Source organism: Rhamphochromis sp. 'chilingali', assembly GCF_963969265.1.
Source record: "Rhamphochromis sp. 'chilingali' genome assembly, chromosome: 19".
In the NCBI taxonomy this organism is placed as follows: domain Eukaryota; kingdom Metazoa; phylum Chordata; class Actinopteri; order Cichliformes; family Cichlidae; genus Rhamphochromis; species Rhamphochromis sp. 'chilingali'.
Genome location: NC_137946.1, coordinates 30,299,587 through 30,321,275, shown reverse-complemented (window position 1 = coordinate 30,321,275; position 21,689 = coordinate 30,299,587). Strand labels below are relative to the sequence as shown.

Here is a 21,689-nt window from a genome sequence, read left to right as displayed (position 1 = left end):
TTCCATTTGGCTAGAATCAGTGTCACTGCTGGTAGCATGAGGTGATACTTGGACCCTACCGAGGTTGCACAGGTAGTCCAACTTCTCCAGGATAGCACATCTGTATCTGCATTTGCCAGATGGTTTGCTGTGTCTTGGAGCACAACCTTAAGAGCATGGGGGAAGTTCCAGGAGACAATTTCTCTAGGAGAGGGCCATAGAACACTCTTAACTTATCTGAATTACTGGTATCTGCACCTTTGTTCAAAGAGGAACAGGTTAAGTACTGGTAGAGACCAAGAAAATGACCGACAGTGACCTACACTCTCTGACTAAGAAACAGACTCTAGTGGGCCTTGTGCTGACTGGCCAGTACCATTGGGTCCAATTCAGTATCAGTATCAGTATCATCAAGCTTTATTTGTCGCAAGCAGGTTGCCCTGCAGCGAAAATGGGACCCCCCCCCCCCCCCCCGACATTACACACATAACACAGACATCACATGGGGTTACAAGTCGGAGATTGGCAGCGTTACAGAAGGAAAAAAAACACTGAAATATACACAACAACGGGATGGTACAAGAGGAAAAAAAGAGACCCCCACTCATGCTGCGCTTCCATTGCAGGACAGCACGAGAGCAGGAAACAAAAAAACTCCTCTGCACCAAATAAAAGACCATAAGAATGGACACATCACCACATAGTGAAAGACATGACAAGCCACAGGGTTGGGTAGGGGATATCATAACACAATAAACACAGTGTGTACATCTGATCTGGGAACTGCTGCAATCTTTCGACTGCGCCGCCAGCTGACCCGACGTCCACATCATGGGACAGGTAAGCATCGAAGGTGTTGGAAGGGGAAGGGGGATGAGTGAGTGCTTATCAGTGTAAGTGTGTGTGTGTGCGTGTCCATAGTTCAGCTGAGACAGTGTCCTTCACCCTATCAGGCTAAGTAAACAGTCCTCCAGCCAATCCAGGTGTCCTTGCATGGGATGGGAAGAACAGCCATAACACAGTCATTATCAGGGAGTGATTGTTCGGCTCCAGCCTTGGGCCTGCAGCTGGCGCCGTGATGGGGGTCCGCAATTTCGATATTGATTTTGTAAATTTCCATGCGAGCAGCCCAGGAGAATTTTCAGGCTGCTCTTTAACACTCTGACGCTGGTCTCTCAATCTCCCGTTGGAGAGCCGCGAGCCTCCCCATGATGGTATCAAACTTCCGTTCCGTGGTGTTGTCATTCTTTTGATTCTGAGACCTCACAACTGCAGTGATCCGTTCCGCGATGTGTTCCAACTGTCGCTCAAGGGTCTCATTTTGAGCAGGCCTCTCTCTGATGTATCCCCTCATACGCTCAATGGTGTTATTTTGAGCCTTCACAGCAGCTGTAAGCGTCTCCAAGGTGTTAACCATGCTGCGTTCGTTGTGAGAGGTCGTGCCTCGTACCATCGCTTTGATTCCAGCGGGCAGCCTTGGGGGGGTTTGAACAGCCGGTTCCGCTCTCTTATTTCTCCGATAAACCAGGGCTAAGCCAACTCCGATCAGCAAGAACCCTGTTATCACGGTTCCGAATAGATAGATATCTTCAGCGTCCTCGATCGACAGTCCCGCCAGGCACACGACCCTCCATGTCTGCCACCCGTCCATCGTGTATCCGGCAGGGAAAGTCCCTCCAGGGCACTCAGGCTCTCCCAAGCCCAGACTTCTCGTTGAGAAGAGGGTGTCAATAGCATTCAGAGACCAGTTGATCAAATCCATAATTCTCGTTTAGGTTTTAGAGAACGACAGCGAGAGACTGTTCCAGGGAAAGTAATGCACACGAGACAAGACAAGGACATAAAGGGTAAGGAGGAGAGGAAAAAAGTGCGACCACCTTCGCTGAGAGCCAAGATAGAAAATTGGCATTTGCCCTAGAATACCAGAATAGGCAGATCCACCACTGGTGTCCTGTGCTTTTCACAGATAAGAGCAGGTTCAACCTGAGCATGTGTCACAGACGTGAAAGGGTTTGGAGAAGCCATTAAGAATGTTATGCTGTCTGTCATTCATTATGACTTTTTGGATAAAGGAATTTATACCACTGACTGGTCCCCATGCTTGCCTTGACTTAAATCCAATAGAACATATATCTGGGTTATATCTGGGACATTATGTTTTGGCCCATCCAACACTGCAGGCTGCACTTCAGACTGTCCAGGAACTCAGTGATTCCCTGGTCCAGATCTGGGAAGAAATCCCCCTGGAAAACATCCATCATTCATTGGGAACATCATATATGGCGGCCATACAAACTGAACACATTACCCAGTCCATACCAGCATAGATGTTCAGCATGATTTCTTTCACATTGAGCCAATGAGATCTGACGAGTTTTCAGTGTCTCCCTCAATTTTTTTTTATTTTGTATATAATTAATTTAATTTAGTGTTTTATGTAGTACTTTGAAATTAATAGAGCATTAAAGACCACATTAGGAGAAAGCAAATGCATTCTCTCTTCATTTATTTCTCTTCATTACTGTGTCCACATATGGACTAAAGATTAGTTATTACAGGGCAGAGTAAAACAGCTTGTCCTTCCATAGTTTTCTTTTGACATTGCTTTCATCAAGGTTAAATCAGAAACAACCTGGATTCATGGTGATAATTTTACAGCACTGTCTACAATAGACATTAGCATGCCATACAGAACTTAATAACTTGATAAATACAATTTATTGGTCTTGATTTACTAGAAACACTAGTCCTGGGAGTAAAGCTCCATCCTCAAAGGAAGCGATTTGCAGCAACACTGACCTGAGGCCATAGAAAGTCAAGCACATTTGGAGACTTCAAGTGATTATGAGCAAAGAACAAGAAAAAAAACCCCACTACTGACTTGAAGTAGGCACATCCCAAAGTGAATCACAGTGAGCAAATTTATCCCTGTGCAGCTTGATGCTACTTTCTTTGCTAATATTAGCTGTAGTAACAGTAAACAAGAAATGACAGTACTAATATGTCATGGTATTTACACTTGCTGTCTGGTTGGGTTTATTCATCAATACTACTGGTAATGCATTTGTATCCTTTGTAGCAATCTGTGTAGCAATGTAGATCTGTTTGACTTGGTAGAATGCTGATTGGCTGAAAAGACAAACACCTGAAGAAGCACAGATGAGAAGCATCGAGTGGCTGCAGTGGGAGATTTCCACTGTTTCGCTTCATTACAAAGAAATTCTTTGTATGTTATCATTTTTGCCTTTTACTAACCTAAAGGAGCAGCAATAGCACAAACACAAACAAAAGTAGCCCACATAACTGACTTTCCACATATTTTTGACACTGCCCTCTAGTGGCATTACAACATGCAGATCTGCTAAGCAGCTGTAGCTGGGGTTGGGGTTCAATAAAATAAAGCTACTTGTTAAATCTAGGCAAAAACAAAAAGCAGAAGCTCGTGTTTCTGTGCACAAACAAAGTAAATATGTCTTTTTGTGCCTGTTTCACATTTTGTTATGAGGCTGAGCCGATATTAAAGTAAATAGATGTCGGGGTGTAAGCATATTTGACATTTATAGATGGCTTGTGGATGTCAGCAGCATTAATTTTCCTTCTTGTGGAATCGATAAAATCCAATCTTCTTTGATAGATGTTTAAAAAGAGTTTTGAAATTTGCCCTTGCACCTACAGTGATATTGAAAAATCTGAGTAGATGTGCTAGTTTCCTCCATCTTCAAACAGCACTTGAAAAAAACTATTTTTTTGCTTTTAAAGACAGATGTTTTAATTTACCCGATCTTTACTGAACTCTTTGGTAATACCTTTCAGTCTGTATATCAAACTTTACCTACTTCCAACTCCAAATCCTGAATGGATTTGGCACAGATTTTTCTCTTTCTTTGTAATCCCTGTATTTGCTTAACTCAAGGAGAAGTGACTCATTCAAACCATAATCATCTCCTCTCTAAATAAATTGCTGGGTATCTTCCCCGGCCCTGAGCTTTTGTGTTTTGCCTCTCTTACCGTGCTTTTTTTTCTTCTTTAATGGCTTTAATCATCTCTGTGACTGATGGTGTTAAAACACACACAAAATCTTAACTTCATAATCAAACTAGCACATCTACTTCATAATCATTTCATCTGTCAACGCAGAAGCTGGGATGGCTTTTAGGCAGTAGTTATTCACTGAACGCTGCTCCACGGCGTGCCCACTTTCACGCGTCTCATGGGATGTCATATAACGCTCAATTTGTCACACCGGCTTGGATAGAGAGGTGTCGGGACAACGTTGAATACACTGAGAGACCACTTTACATGTTATTGCCTCCGAGAGCCAGTTCCCTGATGATATAAACCTCTAAGTTGCAAAGTGAAAAAGCTGCTAATGTTTTGGCGCTCTGTCATCTGCCGCTTTTCTAACAAAAGAGGAAATTCAGTTGTTTTTAATCCTTTTCATATTTTAGATATGGCACCCCTTCTCTCAGTCATTTCCTACCTCTTCATGCGGGATGTTTGCACATGAGAGTAAATATCACATTAGACATATGACAACAAAGAACATCATCAGCAAAGCAACAGAGTACAAACAGATTCACATTTACAGCATTAACAGCTCCCAGTGTGGCCAGCCCAGCCTGTTATCATTTTGGGAACCAGCTGCAGTTATTTGTCCACGCTCAGCTACAGCACCATTAGTCAGGTCTGCAGCTCTTGTTGGTAGCAAGGTCTGGCTCATGGTTGTTGTTCCAGTTTAACCTGAAGGTGATGAATAAGGTTGTGATCAGAGGCTCTGTGCAGGTAAGTAAAGTTCTTGTGTATGTATGTATGTATATATGTATACATATATATCCATGGCGCCGCGTATGGATGCCCTGGTGCTTCAGTACGTTACTTCTGTTTTGTTTTTGTGCATAACTTCTGTGTCTGGGCACTCCTCTGGATATTCTTACACCAGAGAAGAGCTTCTTAACTACAGGACTACAACACCTGTGGATTTACTTCCAATATTTGTCGCATCTGCGGCAGATTTACTGCAGACTCTGATCAGGAAAGTGAGACGCCGAAAGAGAGGTAAGCGAGCCGGCGCACTCGTGCGTCTGAGGAGACGCGGACTGCGAACTGCTCTTCCTGGGATCTTCCTTTCCAATGTACGCTCACTCAGGAATAAGATAGACGAGCTGGCCCCGATGAGAAGCATGAACAGAGACTTTGCCTCCTCCTGTGTCTTATGTTTTACGGAGTCGTGGCTCTGTGAGGACATCCCGGACAGCGCGCTCAAGCTGGATGGCTTTCATCTGCTGCGCGCGGACCGGCAGGCCTCTCTCTCTGGTAAGACCAAAGGTGGAGGTGTCTGCATCTACATTAATAGTGGCTGGTGCACAGATGTAACAGTGATTGCTCAAGCACTGCCCTTCCTCTCTGGAATACCTTTTTATTCACTGCAAACCGTTTTATTCTCCGTGGGAGTTTGCTTCATTCATCCTGGCCGCTGTTTACATCCCGCCAGATGCGGATGCGCAGGCAGCTCAGTGCGCACTCGCGGAGCAGATACTGCACATGGAGCGGACATTCCCGAACTCTCTCATCATTGCTCTTGGGGACTTTAACAAAGCCAATCTGAGCCATGAGCTTCCCAAATACAAGCATGCCCGACCAGAGAGGAGAGGACATTAGACCACTGTTACAGCACGATCAGCGGGGCCTATCGTGCAGTGCCCCGCGCTTCACTCGGACTTTCTGACCACGTCATGATCCACCTAATCCCCGCGTACAGAGGCTGAAGCTCTCCAAACCTGTCGTGAGGACCAAAAAACTGGAGCAACGAGGCTGTGGAGGAGCTTCGCACGTGTTTGGAGTCTACAGACTGGGACACAATGAAGGCTGCTTCTAACAGCTTGGACGAGTTTACGGACACTGTCACCTCCTATATCCACTTCTGTGAGGACAGCATTGTGCCATCACACACCAGGGTGAGTTATAACAATGACAAACCCTGGTTTACTCCTAAACTCAAAAAGCTGTGGCTGGAAAAGAGAAAGGCGTTCAGAAGCGGAGACAGGGACTGCTACAGAGAGGCCAAGTACAGGTTCACTAAAGAAGTGGACATTGCTAAACACCAGCACTCTGAGAAGATGCAGCAGCAGATCTCAGAGAATGACTCGGCCTCTGTGTGGAAAGGTTTTAGGAATATCACCAACTACAAGCCTAAAACCCCCCACTCCACTGATGACTTGCTCTTAGCCAACACCCTCAACGACTTTTACTGCCGTTTTGACGAGCCATCAGGCAGCCTTCACACCTCCAACGGCCCCAACAATAGAGACACTTTGGACACTCATTCCCCCACCTCTCCCCCCTCCATAGAGCCATCACCACCTTCAAACACTTCACCTACAACACCCCCCTCCTCACCCCACACAAAAGAGGATTTCACACCACCTCCTCCCACCACAACTCTTCATATTCATGAAGCAGATATGAGGAAGCAGTTTAAGAGTCTGAATGCTCGAAAAGCTCCCGGCCCAGACGGTGTGTCTCCTGCCACCCTCAGACACTGTGCAAACGAGCTGGCCCCAGTGTTTTCTGGCATTTTCAACTCCTCACTGCAGGCATGTCATGTGCCTGCCTGCTTCAAGTCCTCTACCATAATCCCTGTCCCCAAGAAACCTAGGATCACTGGACTAAATGACTACAGACCCGTGGCTCTGACATCTGTGGTCACGAAGTCATTTGAGTGCCTGGTTCTCTCCTATCTCAAGACCCTCACGGCCCCCCTCCTGGACCCCCTGCAGTTTGCATACAGAGCCAACAGGTCTGTAGATGACGCCATTTTTTGAGGCGACTGAGGTCCTTCAACATCTGCCAGAAAATGCTGAGGATTTTCTATGAGTCTGTGGTGGCCAGTGCGATCCTCTATGCTGTTGCATGCTGGGGGAGCAGGCTGAGGGTCGCAGATGCCAACAGACTTAATAAACTGATCCGTAAGGCCAGCAATGTTGTGGGGATGGAGCTGGACTCCCTCAAGGTGGTGTCGGAGAGGCGGATGCTGTCCAAGATAAAGACAATGTTGGATAACACCTCCCACCCACTCCATGACATGTTGGTCAGTCACAGGAGCTCGTTCAGTGAGAGACTGAGATTACCGAAAAGCACCACTGAACGACACAGGAAATCATTCCTGCCTGTGGCCATCTCCCTGTACAACGCATCCACTTAACACACTGTTTGCTGCTACAACTACACATGTTTCTTTTCCAAATATTTATTTATAAGTGACTTATGTATGTATGTATGTATATATATGTATATATTGTACTATTCTTAGTTAGCGTATTGTCTGTCTTGTCTTAATGTTGGTTTAAAATGGAGCACTGTAACAAAAAATAATTTCCCCCAGGGATCAATAAAGTATTCTGATTCTGATTCTGATTCTGATCAACATGGCCCTACACTTCATCCTGCAGCATCTGGACTCCCCAGGAACCTACGCCAGGATCCTGTTTGTGGACTTCAGCTCTGCCTTCAACACCATCCTTCCAGACCATCTCCAAGGCAAGCTTTCCCAGATGAATGTGCCTGATCCCATCTGCCGGTGGATCACTGACTTCCTGACGGACAGGAAGCAGCATGTGAGGCTGGGAAAGAATGTCTCGGACTCCCGGACCATCAGCACCAGCTCCCCTCAGGGCTGTGTTCTTTCTCCTCTGCTCTTCTCCCTGTACACCAACTGCTGCACCTCCACCCACCAGTCTGTCAAGCTAATCTGTACTGTACTGTGTACTGTATTTATTCTTATTGTATTCTAATTTTTGCGTCATAACTTTTGCACTGTCCACTTCCTGCTGTGACAAAACAAAATGTGGTGTGGCATTTGGAAAATGATGGCAATATGGCACAACAGATGTCATGACAGAGTTGGATTAAAAGTTAGGATAAAGTTAGGATCTGGGAATGACCTGTACTTGAACAAAAAGTCAGTATACCTTAGAAAGTAACTTGAAGTGACTGTTGCTGTGATTTGGTACTATATAAATAAAGCTGAATTGAAACTAGCCCACGCTTGACACAACCCCTTTTTGCAAAAGAAAACCACAATGAATTGCATTTGAACATTTAAGGATATCAGTTACAGATAAAGAATGGTGGGCAGCACTGATGCCTCACAGCAAAAAAAATTGTGGGCTGCAATTCACCTGTCAGCTGGGGCCTTTCAAGTATTTGCATGTGTCATCACCAGTTACTCCAGCCTCTTTCCATACAAACATGTATGTGGTTTGGCTGAATAGGTTAGATTAATTGGTGATTCTAAATAGATCTGAATATGAACGTGAACGCCTGACTCTCTGTGTTAGCCCTGTGACAGACTGGCGACCTCTCCAGGGTGTACCTTGGCTTTCACCCTGTGACAGCAGGGTTAGGCTCCAGTACCCCACGAAGAAAAATGGATGGCTAGAAATAAAGAAAACACCATTGCCCATTGAACTATAAAACCCAACATTTTTAGTCACTAAAATGGCTTTATATCCTTGACAGTCAAGTCGGAGTTATATTACTTGAGATGTTACCAAAATGATGAATGATGAGCAGTCAAAACCTTTGGCCTATGTAGTCCAAATCAAGGCACGGCATGTGAAGGAGTCTGTTGTTCCTCAGGTTTTTATTCATTTGTGAGGTTTTGTCTCCCTCCAGCGGTCAAATGTGGAACTGCACCGTGTTGATGCGAACAATTCTGTCCTCACTCTGTCCTCATGTAGCTTAAATGCTGTTTAAGCTCCCGAGAGCACGCCGCTACAAACCAGTCTTTTAATATTGACCTTTGATGGTTTGTTTGAAGAGGTAAACGAGTAACTGTGACGATATGCAAATTAGTAACAATGTCTCCTTCGTATCACGAATCCAAAGAACGCAAACGATTCAAAGCCAGACTTAACGAAAGTGGGGTTCCCCCTTCAATTTCGCATACACTTACTTCGTGTGATAGAAGTGGTGACTCGTCAAAAATCAATAAAACTTTAACATTACGAAAGAAAAACTGATTTCGAAAGTGTGACGTGTCGTCAAAAGCCCCTTTAACTGGCAGCAACGCCACCTTTAACTCCGATTCATAGTAGAAAACATCTGACGCCGAACGATACAGGAAGAACTGGGCTGCAAAATTGAAGTTGGTCAGAGCCAATGGAAATGTCACTTTTTGTACATTAAGCCCGCCTTTGTACGAAATGAGCCAATGGGCGCTCAGTATGGGAACTTCCGCCCCATAGACAGAGCATGTTCCATTGTAGGATCTCCTCGAAAGAGTGCCGTAATCGTTAGAGGTGCACGTCGTTAAATGTGTAATTTAGTCAAAGTTGGTTAGAAAGCTGTAGCCGCCAGTGTTTTTATAGCTCGGAGTTGTTGTCGTACGCGCAGAAGCGACGGCTGGTTACAGGGACGAACTGCGGCGCTCTCACCGAAGGAATTCCTGCATCAGCGGCAGCTCATCCACCTTGCTGCACCGCTAGCACAGGAGCTAGCCAGTGTAAGCAGAGACTGACGGCGCCAGTCTGCCGGAGATATATACGAATATGTCTTCAACCTATGGCAGCGATCGTGTTTTTAAATAACTTACAAGTCGGCATCAAAACATCAGGGGCTGTTAAATTTACATTGTAGCCACTTAGCCAAGGTAGCTCGCTAGCTAACGTTGCCAGAATTGTCTTTCATAAAAGGGCAACGGGTGAACAGGAGACTAAGTGTCCCACCTGACGCTGTTTGTTTTTTGTTGGCGCTCCTTTTTTTTAAATTGTTGAGGTTAAAGCAGGCACATCGTCACAAGTACAGAATGAATGGGTTCAGCACAGAGGAAGATAGCCACGACGGACCGCCTGCTCCGCCGTTTTACGGTCAGAGCTGCTGCCTGATCGAGGACGGAGAACGCTGCGGCCGGTCTGCTGGAAACGCCTCCTTCAGCAAGAGAATCCAGAAGAGCATATCACAGAAGAAGCTCAAACTGGACATCGACAAGAGTGTAAGACAAAGCATGTTATTGCGTATTTTAAAGTCTTGAACAGAGTGCGGGGGTGGCTGAAAGTTAGTGGAATCTGAACAGCTGTCAGCTAATGCTAGTTAGCCGGTTAGCGTCAGTTATTGTGACCACAGAGCTTTCCGGTCCTGCTGGAGGTAAAGTTAGCAGACTGGTGGTCCTGCTTGCTGAGAGATTTAGCTGTCATGCTAACGTTAGCTGTGCTCGTTACTTGAGCGTCGTGTGGGATAGCAGTGTCCCGAACTCAGAGCTTTCTGTCGTCGCAACAGTTTTCTCCAACACGCCCCCGCCGCTGCTCATAAAATGGCTGTTGCCAGGGAAGCTTAACGAGTTGCTAAATGTCAGTCCAGTTATAGCAACAGTCGAGTTTTAATGCCGGCTGTCGACAATTGTTAAAGTTAAACTCCACACCGCATCGCTACCGTGTTTCTGCTGAAGAGCTTTGCAGCGACTTGGCTTCTTTTATGGCAGTTATTTAATGGCACGCGCTGTCTGATACGCATTTATTACAGCTGATTGTGCCAGCAGTTATCACGTGGTCTGTGTGAGCCCACAGTGAGAGAGACACTTGTTGAGACGTGAAGCAGAGACTTTTCTTAGAAGTTCTCTTTTCATATTTTGCTTATATTTAGCAACAGACAGCACTTTACTCGGAGTGAGCAGACATTATAGGAAGATACTTTATTGGAATTATTGGGAAATTGTTGTTACAGCACCAGGATAATCAATAAAAATTGTAGGGTCCATGTTAAAGTAAAAGTGCCTCAGGCCATAGTGAGGGCCTCATACTTTGAGACAGCAACTGTTCCCAGCCCCAGTTTTGTCAATTGTTTGCACAAAGATGTCTGGGAATAAGACCACTGAAACTCAATATTGTTGGGGCTGACAGGCTGCCTTGTAGTTCCACAAACACTGGTTTTGTTTACTGTGTCTGGGAACAAAAACAAAAGCATTCATTAGCCCAGAGCCACATTTTTAAACAAAACAAAAAAGGGTTATCTAACAGAGTGACAAAACGGAGAAAATCAGCAGATTGGCACATTTGAAGAGAACACAGTCAAGCTTTTGAGTATGCCCCACTTTAAAAGCTGGAGAAAGTTTTATCAGTTATTAACAAAAACAGCAAATCTGGATCAAAGCGAAATTCCAGTAATAACAATGGCAAACTCTTTTATTTTCATTACAGAAATGAGATTGTGTATATTCTTCCTTTTAGTCAGATTCCCTCACGCTTTGAGAAACACTTTGGTTCAAACAGTTGGCGAATGAGCAGCTCATGAATAGTGTTCGCATTACAGCAGCTGCTGAATAACACAAACATATGGCAGGTTTACATAGCGTCCTTGTGTGATCTGCTGTGCAGTTTGTCCACAACACTGAGAAAGATTAAGAAGAACCTACGGGCCCCAGTTTTGCCCCGTTATGCACAGCAGTGTCATATCCACGAGTGTACAGGTGTCTGTTGTTGCTGCATTAAGCCACTCTGCATGCTTTGCTCCTCATTGTGTCCACTCTCGTTTGTGTCCTGTGTGTTTCCTACAAAGTGGTGGCCGTGGGCATGTTGGTGATTTGTTACACCCACGTGTCAGCTCAGGGAATGAGCTTCTATTCGTTTGTGTTCGTGTGTTAACTCTCCTAGTTTATTCATGACATGCAGGGACTCGAGTGACACGTCATACAGTGAAAGTGTGGCCTTGAGGAGTTACGTGCTTATGATCACACAGAGATACAGGGATTGTTGCATTAGAGGCTTTCAGCTGAGACAACACATGGAAGACGAGCAGAGCGTAGAGTCACAGTTTCAGTGTGGAGGTCTTTAATGAGACACTTCCTGTTTTGAGTGACACATTTTGGATGATTTCTGCGTGGCTGCAAACAAGAGGTTTAAAGTAGAACAGCAAAAACAGAAGTGTTGTTTTGGTTGACATTAAAGCAGAAGCTTGAGAATGATTTTGAAAAACTGTATTAAACAATCTGGAAATGACCAGTGAGACTGGTGAACCTAAAGCTTTGCATTAATGGAATTCTCCCATCTGTTCCCACAGGTGCGACATCTCTACATCTGTGACTTTCACAAGAATTTCATTCAGAGTGTTCGCAACAAGAGGAAGAGGAAGACCAGCGATGATGGAGGGGAATCCCCAGATCATGATGTGGAGGTGCCCGAGGTAACAGGGAGTGAAACGTTAATCATTATAATGATGCTGAAGCTCTGTTGTCCAAGTATTCAAGTTTCTTTCCTTGCTTTCGATGTTTTCCACATACCTCATGTTTAAAAGCTTGGCTTGTTTTGTTTCTCTAAGCAGTCCATGGTGAACTTTGAGGAATGCTTTGGATGATTTCCCTGCACTAGTTTTCACTTTCTTTACTGACTTTGCAGAACTGATGTATACATCGTAAACATTCTAAGCTTGATTTAAAAAAAAAAAAAAAACCCTCAGTTATAATTTATCCACATCAACATTCGTCTCCAGAAGAACTCTGGTTTATCCAGATGTTGCTTTGCATACTTTAGGAACATTGCCCTCTGTGTTTGCAGCAATTCTTCCTGCTTTGCAAGCAGGCAGCCCTTTAATATTGTTTATAAACTCCCAGTTTTTTAGGCATCAGTTAGAGAGTGGAAGGGATTGGCAGGAGTATGCTAGCTCCCCTGAGCCTCTGTTTGTCTCTCAAACCAAAGATTGCCATCTAAGGTGAATGTGTTAATCACTCACATAAGACTGGATGGTGTGACTACAAATTAGTATCACTGTTTTCATTAAGATTCAAGTGGCTTTGTGTATGTCACTATATTGTTTACAATGTGTTACTTTTTGTCAGAAGCACATACAATATATAGTAACTTTTTAAAGTTATAATTGAAAAAAGAATCACTTCTGTTAAGCAAAATTAAATGCTTACATATGGCTCGTTAATGTTTGTGCAGCAGATTTAAAGTGAACCTTTAAACAAACGTTATTTCTCTCTGGGTAAAAACACCTAAGTCTTTTTCTTTGCCTCACCTGATTCCATGTCACTGTGTGGGTGGAGCTTTCTTGGTGTGGATGGGTAATATTTATCCTGTATTAACTTTTGGGTTGTGTAATGAGAGCTGTGGGTTCACAGTTAGTCCCCTCTCATTGTGCTCAACAGCACTCCTCGTGGCCTGTAATGATACATTTAAACTGCTTGAAACCCCACAGTGGATGTTTCTCTGTTCCCCAGTGCAGCCATATTTGAGAAGGCAGCACTAAGCTCAGACCACGTTTGGATTGCCACAATTTCCTTCTTTAAGAAAAATAAATCTGTTCTGGATTTACTTGTTTTCATGTATTTTCATGCTGCATTGACCCACTTTCTCTCTGTGCATCATTAAAGTTTCAGCTCCTTTAAAAGAGGCAGAAGCCACTGGGAGCCTTGCATAAACCATGGAAAGCAAGATTAAAAAAAAACCCCAAAAAGCTCATCACTTTGAACCCACTCACTGAGTCCCTGCTTCTCTTGGTGATTTCAGGTGGACCTTTTCCAGCTGCAAGTGAACACGTTGAGACGCTACAAGCGACACTACAAGCTCCAGACCAGGCCCGGCCTCAACAAGGCCCAGCTGGCAGAGGTAACAGCAGATGCTGCTTTTCATTTAGGGTGTTGTGTACCCTAACTCTTTCATCAGGGAGACTACCGTGAGAGTGGATTTGTGTTTTTTAATCCAGTACATCTCACTAATTTTTCTTTTTTTTTTTCTTTTCTTTGGGAATGTTGATCACTGAGCTGCTCTCATTAGTGTATGCTGCTGTGATATAGGAAGTGTTGGCGCTCCCATTCAGCTGTAATGGCAAATTGTTAGACTGATTTCCCAAATCGACAGGTGGACTCGGTGCAGCCAGCTCCGCCCTCGTCCTTATAATTACCTTCTGTGCTTTGCGCTCCCGGTCATCCTGAGATGGGGTCAGCTGGGGTCGCATGTGGTGTTGGGCTAACAGTGGGAATGAATGAAATCAAACTGGGCTGTAAGTTGGATGTTTCCCCAGGCTTTTAGTCACATTCAAACCCTCCTATTAATGAGCCTACCACATCATTAATAAAACACCAGTCAACAGCCCCACAACCAGTTACAGCTGTCCTGTGTTCAGCCGTGTTCAGGAGAACCATAGCAATGTGAGAGGCTGTGCAGAGGATGTTTGGCTCTGTAAAAGTCGAGGTAAAGAACACAAATGGCTATTTTTCAGTGTTTAGTTTAGGCCCGGTGCTTTTGGTGATCGACACTTTCAGTGCAGACACCGCAAGGACTATTTCCAGTAATTATAAATTCACTGGAGCCAGCTTTGTACTGTAGTGTTGTTTTCACTCTGTAAAATGTTTTTGTTCCCTGAGCTATAAATTCAACTCCATTTGCTTTTGATTGATGCATCACTTGGCCCTCTGTGCAAATGAATAACCAAGAAGAGGTTAAAAGCACCAACTCTTCTTAAAGCAAGGATTGTAGGTGTCCAGAGGGCACCTACAATGTTTGTAAGAGGTGTGTTTACATAGTTTTAAACAACTTATTAGTCAAAGCTGATTAAGAGGAATCACGGGGTTGCTTTTTAAAGAAGTATGAAAGTCGCTCTCATTTTTTGGACAACAATGGAGCATTTCTCAAATAATAACTCCCAAAAAAGCTGCTCATTATCATGTGACTGACTCATATAAACATCATATCAGAGGAGGGGCCAACTTAGAAGTGATCAACTTTTAAAGTTTCTCCAAATCTGGCTCTAGGGAAACCAGTGCGAGATATGGAAAAGTTAAATTTTTCACAATTGCAGAAAAATGAGAAACCGTGTCGCCATGTTCTCATTTACAAATATCGCAAACTAATCTGGATCCAGATTTCTTTCTGGGGATTTAATTTAATGGTGTGAAGGAAGATTTCAGCAGTCAGGTATGCAGTCTCAGTCTTTTCGCTTACCAACCCTGAAACAAACGATGTATATCGCTTTTCTTTTAACCGCTTCCCTCTTTCTCTCCCTTCTGCAGACGGTGAGCCGTCACTTCCGGAATATTCCAGTGAACGAGAAGGAGACGCTGACCTACTTTATTTACATGGTGAAGAGCAGCAAGAGCCGCTTGGACCAGAAAGGGGATGGTGGAAAACCCCTGGACTAAACTTCCCCCACAACAATCACAGCGGCAGCTACAACCACAACAACAACAACTGTAGCTACAGACAAAACCTGGACTTCAGTAACGGCTCCTCTGCACCCTCCTGCTCCCCTCTGAGAACAGGACACGAACTGCTGTTGTCCTTAAAGGACTCAAAACAGAAATCCAGGGTGAGATGAGTTCATTTTGGCTTTTTGGCCCTCTTCACAGAAATCCAGTCTCTCCCTTTTGACTTTGCCCTCTCCAAGGTATTCCCTGATTTACGAAAGCCAGGACCATAAAGACTGCTGATTACAAGGACTCACTCTGCAGAGTTTTATGTCGTCATACTGTAACACAACTGTGTCTATATGTACAAAAGAACAGCGTCCGACTCAAGCGACTCAGCTGAATGCAGTATCCTGCCTTAAGAGTCAAAAAAATAACAAAACAACTTTTGGTAATTTTGGTTTTCTTTGCCAAGTTGACTGTTAAACACGCTCACAGTGAGGAATGCTTGTGCCAAACGGGACTGCGAGATGGAGCTGAATGATGCGATGATAAGTGGGATTTTTCCCTCTTTCTTCATACGTGACTGTTGGAAAAGAAATGCCACCCTGGTCTGAAGTCACATCCAGAACATTAAGGCTCAGGTTCACTCTTTAAAAGCTGCAAATGGTGAAGATAATGATTATAAATGTTGTGTAAAACATTAAAGGAAGAAGAACCGAGTAAGGATGTGATACGTTGTGACTCAGTCTTCTATTTGTTAGTGGTTTCTTTTTTTTCTTTTTCTTTTGAACCTGTGAACATACACATGCTGATTTCTTTATTTCTGTAACCCAGTTTAAGTTTAAGTAAGCTTTAGTTCAGCCTTAATTCCACAAGTTGTTCAAAGGTTGTGTCTGGTTGCATATATCATTTCTATTTTCTTTTTTCCTTCCACATTAAGTGAAAGCTGTTTCGCATGAATGGTCGGGCTGTATTGTGCTGCCATCCGACGGTGTTTACAGCGGATAAAATCTCTGCTCTTAATTTCATTCCTCCAAAGTGGGCTGACAGGTTAGCCTGGTGAAAGTGGGAGAAAAAAATTAATGTTCTTCTTTTATTCACAATTTTGAATATGTGTTACATGTGGATGCCCTTCTTCCGTATCGGCGGGTGAGATTTAAAATTTTAAAAACTTAAAACAAACCTTTTCATAGTGGTGAACCTGCTGCTGCTGCTTCAGTCCAGCACGATTCATTTGGCAGTAAAACGGCATCAAACAGCAACATGTTTTTTCTCTGTATAGACTCAGTTATTTACATTTAAAGCAGAAGAAATAATACGTTTGGCTTTTTGTTTAATTTTTTTAACTTTTGTTCAGTTCCTTTTTTTTCCCTTCTGTTTTTTTTTTTTTTTTTTTTTTAAGCTGCCTGAAGTGATGGGAAATGAGTGGGAGCTGTTGGGTTGCTAGCCACCGTTAACCACCTGTTGATGTGTTTAAAAACACTTAATGTGATAAAGCAAACGCGCTGCTGACGACCTATAAGTTTATTTAAAAATTTTTAAAGCACTGCTGCAACCTCCAGGTGACGGACATCTTTGCTGTTTTACAGACACATCCTCTTTGTCTTTTATGGTGGCGGAGGCACGGATCGTACGTGCACTTTGGATAATTGTGCGCACGATTTGTGTCAGATTTGTCCTTTTCTCTCTCCCTCGCTCTCTTTTTTTAAGTGTCACATTTTAAATTTTGCTTGTAGGTTTGTTAGTGTCATGTAGGTAACATCCATCTTTATTAATGTGTAGGTCATGCCACGTTAACCTAATTGTTGTATTAGGAAAAAGAAACATATTTAAGTATGACTGCTTGTTGCTCCTATTAATATAAATAAATGTATTGTACAGGAAGAAGAAAAAGCCTCATCTCTGCTCTTTTAACATGTTGTGACCAGAGGTCAATAACACCAGACTAATTATACAATAGAACCAGCGATGTGCTTTAAGTGTTTTCTATGTAAAGATTATACTTTGTACTCCATGCCACTTATTTTAAAAAGTACAATCTAGAAATACCTTATGCTCTGTCACTAAAGATGAAGCAGAACATGTAAGTAATGCATCGCTGGACAGCTGGAGATAATATTTTTAAATAAAGTTATATACACATTATGCTTCAGTGGTTTAATGTATGATCCTATATGATAAGTTCTTATAGTACTTTAGCATCAAAGTATTTTAAGTTTATTAGGACTGATGTTTAAACTGTATTGGAGCTCTTCATTTAATGCTTTCTAACAGATTGGCACTGTATTTTTATTTTTTATTTTTTTAAACGAAATACACTGGAGATTCAGAGGCCTTGACTTTGTCCTACATGTTTTCCTCCACACTATATTTAAAGATGAAGAAAACGTTTTCTTTTACTTGGTTGAAAGTTGCAGTTTCCTCATGCTGTATTTTTACAATGACGCCCATCGACCACAAGGCGTCACTGTTGCTACTGTAGCGCGACTGCAGTCCATTGATTTTTTTTTTCTTACATTTGGAAACAACACTTACTTCACGCTGTTCTTTTATTTAGCTTTTTGCAAAAGAATGATAAATAAATAAATAATATGAAGGGAACTGTGGAGAACAGCAGACTGTCAACCTGTGGAAATTATTTAAAGGATAAGGACAGCGTTACATTTTCAAAGTAATGAATTTGTTGAACAGCATCCGGTTAACACGATAGCGCTTTTTATGTTATTTCAAATTATATGTAGATTTAAAACATACCAGAAAACTATTAACAAATGGATCATTTAGATGTGGGTCTACATATAACGTGTGTTGGTGAAACAAACTCAGTTGGGAAGAAAATGAGTAAAAGTAAGAATTTAAAAAAGGAATTAGAAATATTAAATTTTAAATAAAGGAAAAAAAAATTCCTGCTGTTCGAAAAAAAAACTTTATTGTCCATATCAAGATTTAGGTTTCTTTGGTTTTTCGTTGTTTTTTTTTTTCTTACTTGGGACCAACACCTACATGGCTAAAAAAAATTACGTAACAACAATAATAATAATGATAATAATAATAATTTTAAACATGATGGGGAAAAAAACACTTTCACCAAACACAGCTAGTGTCTTAAAATAATCATTTATTTACGGAACTATATATATATAATTTCACATCTAATGCACATTTCCATCACCACTGCGCACATTAATAAACTTTTATCCTATTGGGTCTTTTGATTTTGTTTTGTTTTTTAAGTTTTACATGACGGAGTGAATAAAGTTGCGGTAACTTCTCCCAGCAGTGACATCGTGTAGAGTATTTGAGGTAGATTCAGTAAATTCAATACGATTCCTACGCGAAACAACAGCCCGGAGAGTTCACGCGCACACACACAGAGGGTCTGTTGGGAGATAATTGAGCTGGGAAAACCTACTGTGGACGAAAATACCTGAAAATGAAATAATACAGCGGGATGGAACAGTGATAAACAAAAACGTGTCCCCCCTTTCATGATGTGTTTCTTCCGGCTTCCGTTTATTTGATTGTATCTTTAGAAGCCAGACATCTATAAAAATCGTCCGGTTTTTTTTAGTACTTACTCGATCCATGATTTAAAAGTTAACATTTTAATTTTATTTTTGACATGTAAATTATTCCTATTTTGTACACGTTTTTGTGTCAGCATTAAGTAAATTAAGTACAGTAAGTTTAGGGTAAGAAATGAAATATTAATTTTTTAAGAAAAAAGGAAGAAAAAATACGCCAACACGCACAAAACTGAAATTTATAACTGCTTCCTGGTTTAACAAAACTCTATAAATTATTAACACTGAGAAATAAACCGGTGTCTCTGATCTGAAAAAAACATATCTAAATTTAAATGGCTTCATACTGAAGACTTCTTCCACCTTCTTATAATTTATTTATTTTTTGCTTCATTTCCTTTAACTGGGAAGACAACGTCAGGTAAACACACATTTAAGGGGAGACAGATGTGTTTTTGACACCTTCCATCGCGACATCTGGTCCGCAGGGGTGGAAAACATCAACAAAGCAGAAATACCACAAATATCAAACACCTACAATCGGATCTGTGAATCGGCTTAGAAACCACGGCACGAGAGAAGAAGACGTCTCTCCTGGAGCTCTCCACCGTCCCTCCACCTTTTATGCCCGTGTTGTCCTTTAGTTCGCTCTTTTTTGCGCATCGCCGCACGGCCACAGCGACGTGCTTAGGTTCACTCAGTGGTTTGTTTTATTTTAAATCTGATTTGAATCCAGAGTCTCTGAGGAGTTTTTTTCGGGTTGAGAAGTGGAGGTCACTGGTTCAGCTCCAGAGCCCAGACCTGCTGCGGCCACCCAGTCCGGCCTTTCACCTTCTTCTCGGCTCCTAAGGACTCCGGCAGGCCGTCGGTCTGTGGGAGGAGGGGGAGGAGGATGAGAATGAGGATGGAGACCAAAACACCACAACATAATCAGCAGGACAGAGAGCTGAGGGCCACTTTGCTTTTACTTTATTTGAGCTTTTTGCGCTATTTCGCACATCATATTTATCTGTATTCCAATCTTTGTGTCATGTGATGCACTCTGTTTTTAGATGTGCTTTATAAATAAATCTGGATTTGGAGTCTAAGTTTGTCCTCGTGTAATCTGAAGAAAACTGGAGGTTTTAGTGACGCATTCAGGGCGATGACATAACAGGATTTCACTAATTGACAGTAAGTCAGCTCCTGGGTCGGAGCATCAGGCATTGCCTGTCACGTACCCCAATATTGACTAGTAATCTTTTAAATACATAGAAACGATAAAGACTTTATCATTTGTCTAAAACAGCATTTTATTGTATATCTAATAAGGAAAGGACATTTACTTTTCGTCGGCTATGATTAGGAGCTATATAATTAATAACAAATAATAATAACTGTTATTAATAATTAATAATAGCTTGTTATTCATGTCAATATTTTAGGCCTGCACATATTCAAGCCTAAATATCTGAGTCTAAATCTACAATTAGAAACTGTTAGAAAACATTATGCATTCACTATAATTAACACGTCATAAATGTTTACAGGCACAAACTGTTAAATGTTGTTTTTTTTTATTGTTTGTTAGGTTAGTTTAAAATATAATTTGGCCGATATTTCAACTGGGACTCATAACTGGGAATTATTTGAAGGAAAAATGAGATTAAATAAAATGATATAATTATAAAGCGATATAAAGGCTTTGGTTGCAGGTTAAACATTAACGGTACTTCAATCCGAAAGGTCATGCTGAAGCATTCATCATTTTCAGGCCTACAGCTGCTTTTACACTGACTAACATGTTACCGAATCCCAGAAAAATGCTTTGGGTTGGGTTGCATTTCACTTCGACACTCGTAACTTACCAGCTCCCGTTTTCGTTTCAAATCCCGGTTTTCAAATTTCTTAATTTCGGCCTTAAAGCCCTCCGTCTCCCCGGAGTCTTTGGCCAGGACGTCCATCAGATAAGCGATGTAACTGGTCGCCAGGCGTAAAGTTTTGATTTTTGACAGTTTTGTGTCCGCCGGCACGTTGGGGATGCACTCCCTGAGTTCGGCGAAAGCTGTGTTGATGCTTTCCGTCCTCCGGCGTTCCTTCTTCGGCCCCGACGCTCTCCTCTTTCCCATCCCGGCCTGGAGCCCTTCCAGCCGGGCATCGTGCGTCGTTCCGGGCGCTCCCAGCTCCGCAGCTGGGTAGGGCGCCTGAATCTGGAAATCAGGGGGCACTTCGCCGTGGTTCACCACCCAGCTCTGGAAGTACGGTGCATCCTGGTGACACCGCTGGACGAAAGGGAAGGGTTCGTGCATCAGGTGGTGGTGATGCTGGTAACCCCCGATGAGGTTCATGCTGAGCGGGATTGCAAATATGGTCGTTGCCGTGTTTCCCTTCGGCCTCTCTCTGCTGCCGCCCCAAAACGATCTTTGCTCGGGGATCCGCAGCCAAAAGAAATCATTCAAGATTTAAATACGTCTTCCTCTGGATTTATTAACAAGTCAAACAAAAACAACCACCGCCTTCACATCGTATTCATTCTGAACGCGGCTTCAGCCCAGGCCGAGAAAAACGTTTTAAATTCCACAGAAGAAATGTCGGCGATGAGCAGGGCTCCACTTGCGTTTCCTTCTTGAAATCGTTTCCAAACGAGGCAGCTCTGACTTGACCAAGAAATTTGACCCTGGTGAAGGTGTGAGGCCCCAGGTTTATATGACTTGGATATCTGCGTGAAAAGGAGTCAGCCAATGGAGGGCAGCGCCCAGGATGGGAGGAGAGTCTGGATAGGCTTCTGAAAACATGCACCATAATTTCAAGACCCTGCACAAGGAGCAACTATCGGCTATCCGAAAATGTTGCAGCAGAAAGTACTTTGTAAATCTGTAAATCTTTGTAGGATTCAAAGTCTTGTTTTACTTTTGGAAAGCGTTTACGCACGAACTTTACGCACTGACATCTCTTAGGGCATACACGCTTAATCATTTCTGCCACTGATTTGCAGCAGCACTGTATTATCTACATTTATATTTGAATTAACAACTGCAGGTTGGAATACATGGAGTCAGATATTTAAATAAATATATATATATAAAATG

At 42.7% G+C, this 21,689-nt stretch overlaps 3 protein-coding genes across 5 annotated transcripts; 1 reads left to right on the top strand and 2 right to left on the bottom strand.

The window, feature by feature from the left end:
• Window positions 1-489: 489 nt before the first annotated feature.
• Window positions 490-9,094, bottom strand: LOC308387604 (uncharacterized protein). 3 transcript variants are annotated; one of them, XM_080867764.1, is made up of 2 exons: window positions 8,529-9,094; window positions 490-4,719 (listed from the first exon to the last, which is right to left on the bottom strand). In XM_080867764.1, exon 2 carries the CDS (start codon window positions 1,739-1,741, stop codon window positions 1,133-1,135), a length of 609 nt encoding a protein of 202 aa, XP_080723890.1. In that variant the 5' UTR covers window positions 1,742-4,719; window positions 8,529-9,094; the 3' UTR covers window positions 490-1,132. The 3 variants fall into 3 exon arrangements, with proteins under 3 accessions (XP_080723890.1, XP_080723891.1, XP_080723892.1); XM_080867765.1 differs by having other exon boundaries at window positions 8,933-9,094; XM_080867766.1 differs by having other exon boundaries at window positions 490-1,778; window positions 8,933-9,094.
• Window positions 9,095-9,203: 109 nt separating this feature from the next.
• Window positions 9,204-16,990, top strand: sap30l (sap30-like). Its single transcript, XM_080867768.1, has 4 exons — window positions 9,204-9,970; window positions 12,031-12,153; window positions 13,479-13,577; window positions 14,981-16,990. Exons 1-4 carry the CDS (start codon window positions 9,785-9,787, stop codon window positions 15,107-15,109), a joined length of 537 nt encoding a protein of 178 aa, XP_080723894.1. The 5' UTR covers window positions 9,204-9,784; the 3' UTR covers window positions 15,110-16,990.
• Window positions 16,470-21,291, bottom strand: LOC308387605 (heart- and neural crest derivatives-expressed protein 1-like). The gene is made up of 2 exons (XM_080867767.1): window positions 20,469-21,291; window positions 16,470-19,491 (listed from the first exon to the last, which is right to left on the bottom strand). Exons 1-2 carry the CDS (start codon window positions 20,946-20,948, stop codon window positions 19,396-19,398), a joined length of 576 nt encoding a protein of 191 aa, XP_080723893.1. The 5' UTR covers window positions 20,949-21,291; the 3' UTR covers window positions 16,470-19,395.
• Window positions 21,292-21,689: the final 398 nt, after the last annotated feature.

Coding starts and splice junctions, on each gene's coding strand:
- LOC308387605 (XM_080867767.1), bottom strand. CDS start 20,948: ATGAACCTCATCGGGGGTTACCAGCATCACCACCACCTGATGCACGAA. Junction 19,492..20,468: donor TGAAACGAAAACGGGAGCTG/GTAAGTTACGAG, acceptor CTCCTCCCACAG/ACCGACGGCCTGCCGGAGTC.
- sap30l (XM_080867768.1), top strand. CDS start 9,785: ATGAATGGGTTCAGCACAGAGGAAGATAGCCACGACGGACCGCCTGCT. Junction 12,154..13,478: donor ATGATGTGGAGGTGCCCGAG/GTAACAGGGAGT, acceptor TGGTGATTTCAG/GTGGACCTTTTCCAGCTGCA. Junction 13,578..14,980: donor ACAAGGCCCAGCTGGCAGAG/GTAACAGCAGAT, acceptor TCCCTTCTGCAG/ACGGTGAGCCGTCACTTCCG.
- LOC308387604 (XM_080867764.1), bottom strand. CDS start 1,741: ATGGATTTGATCAACTGGTCTCTGAATGCTATTGACACCCTCTTCTCA.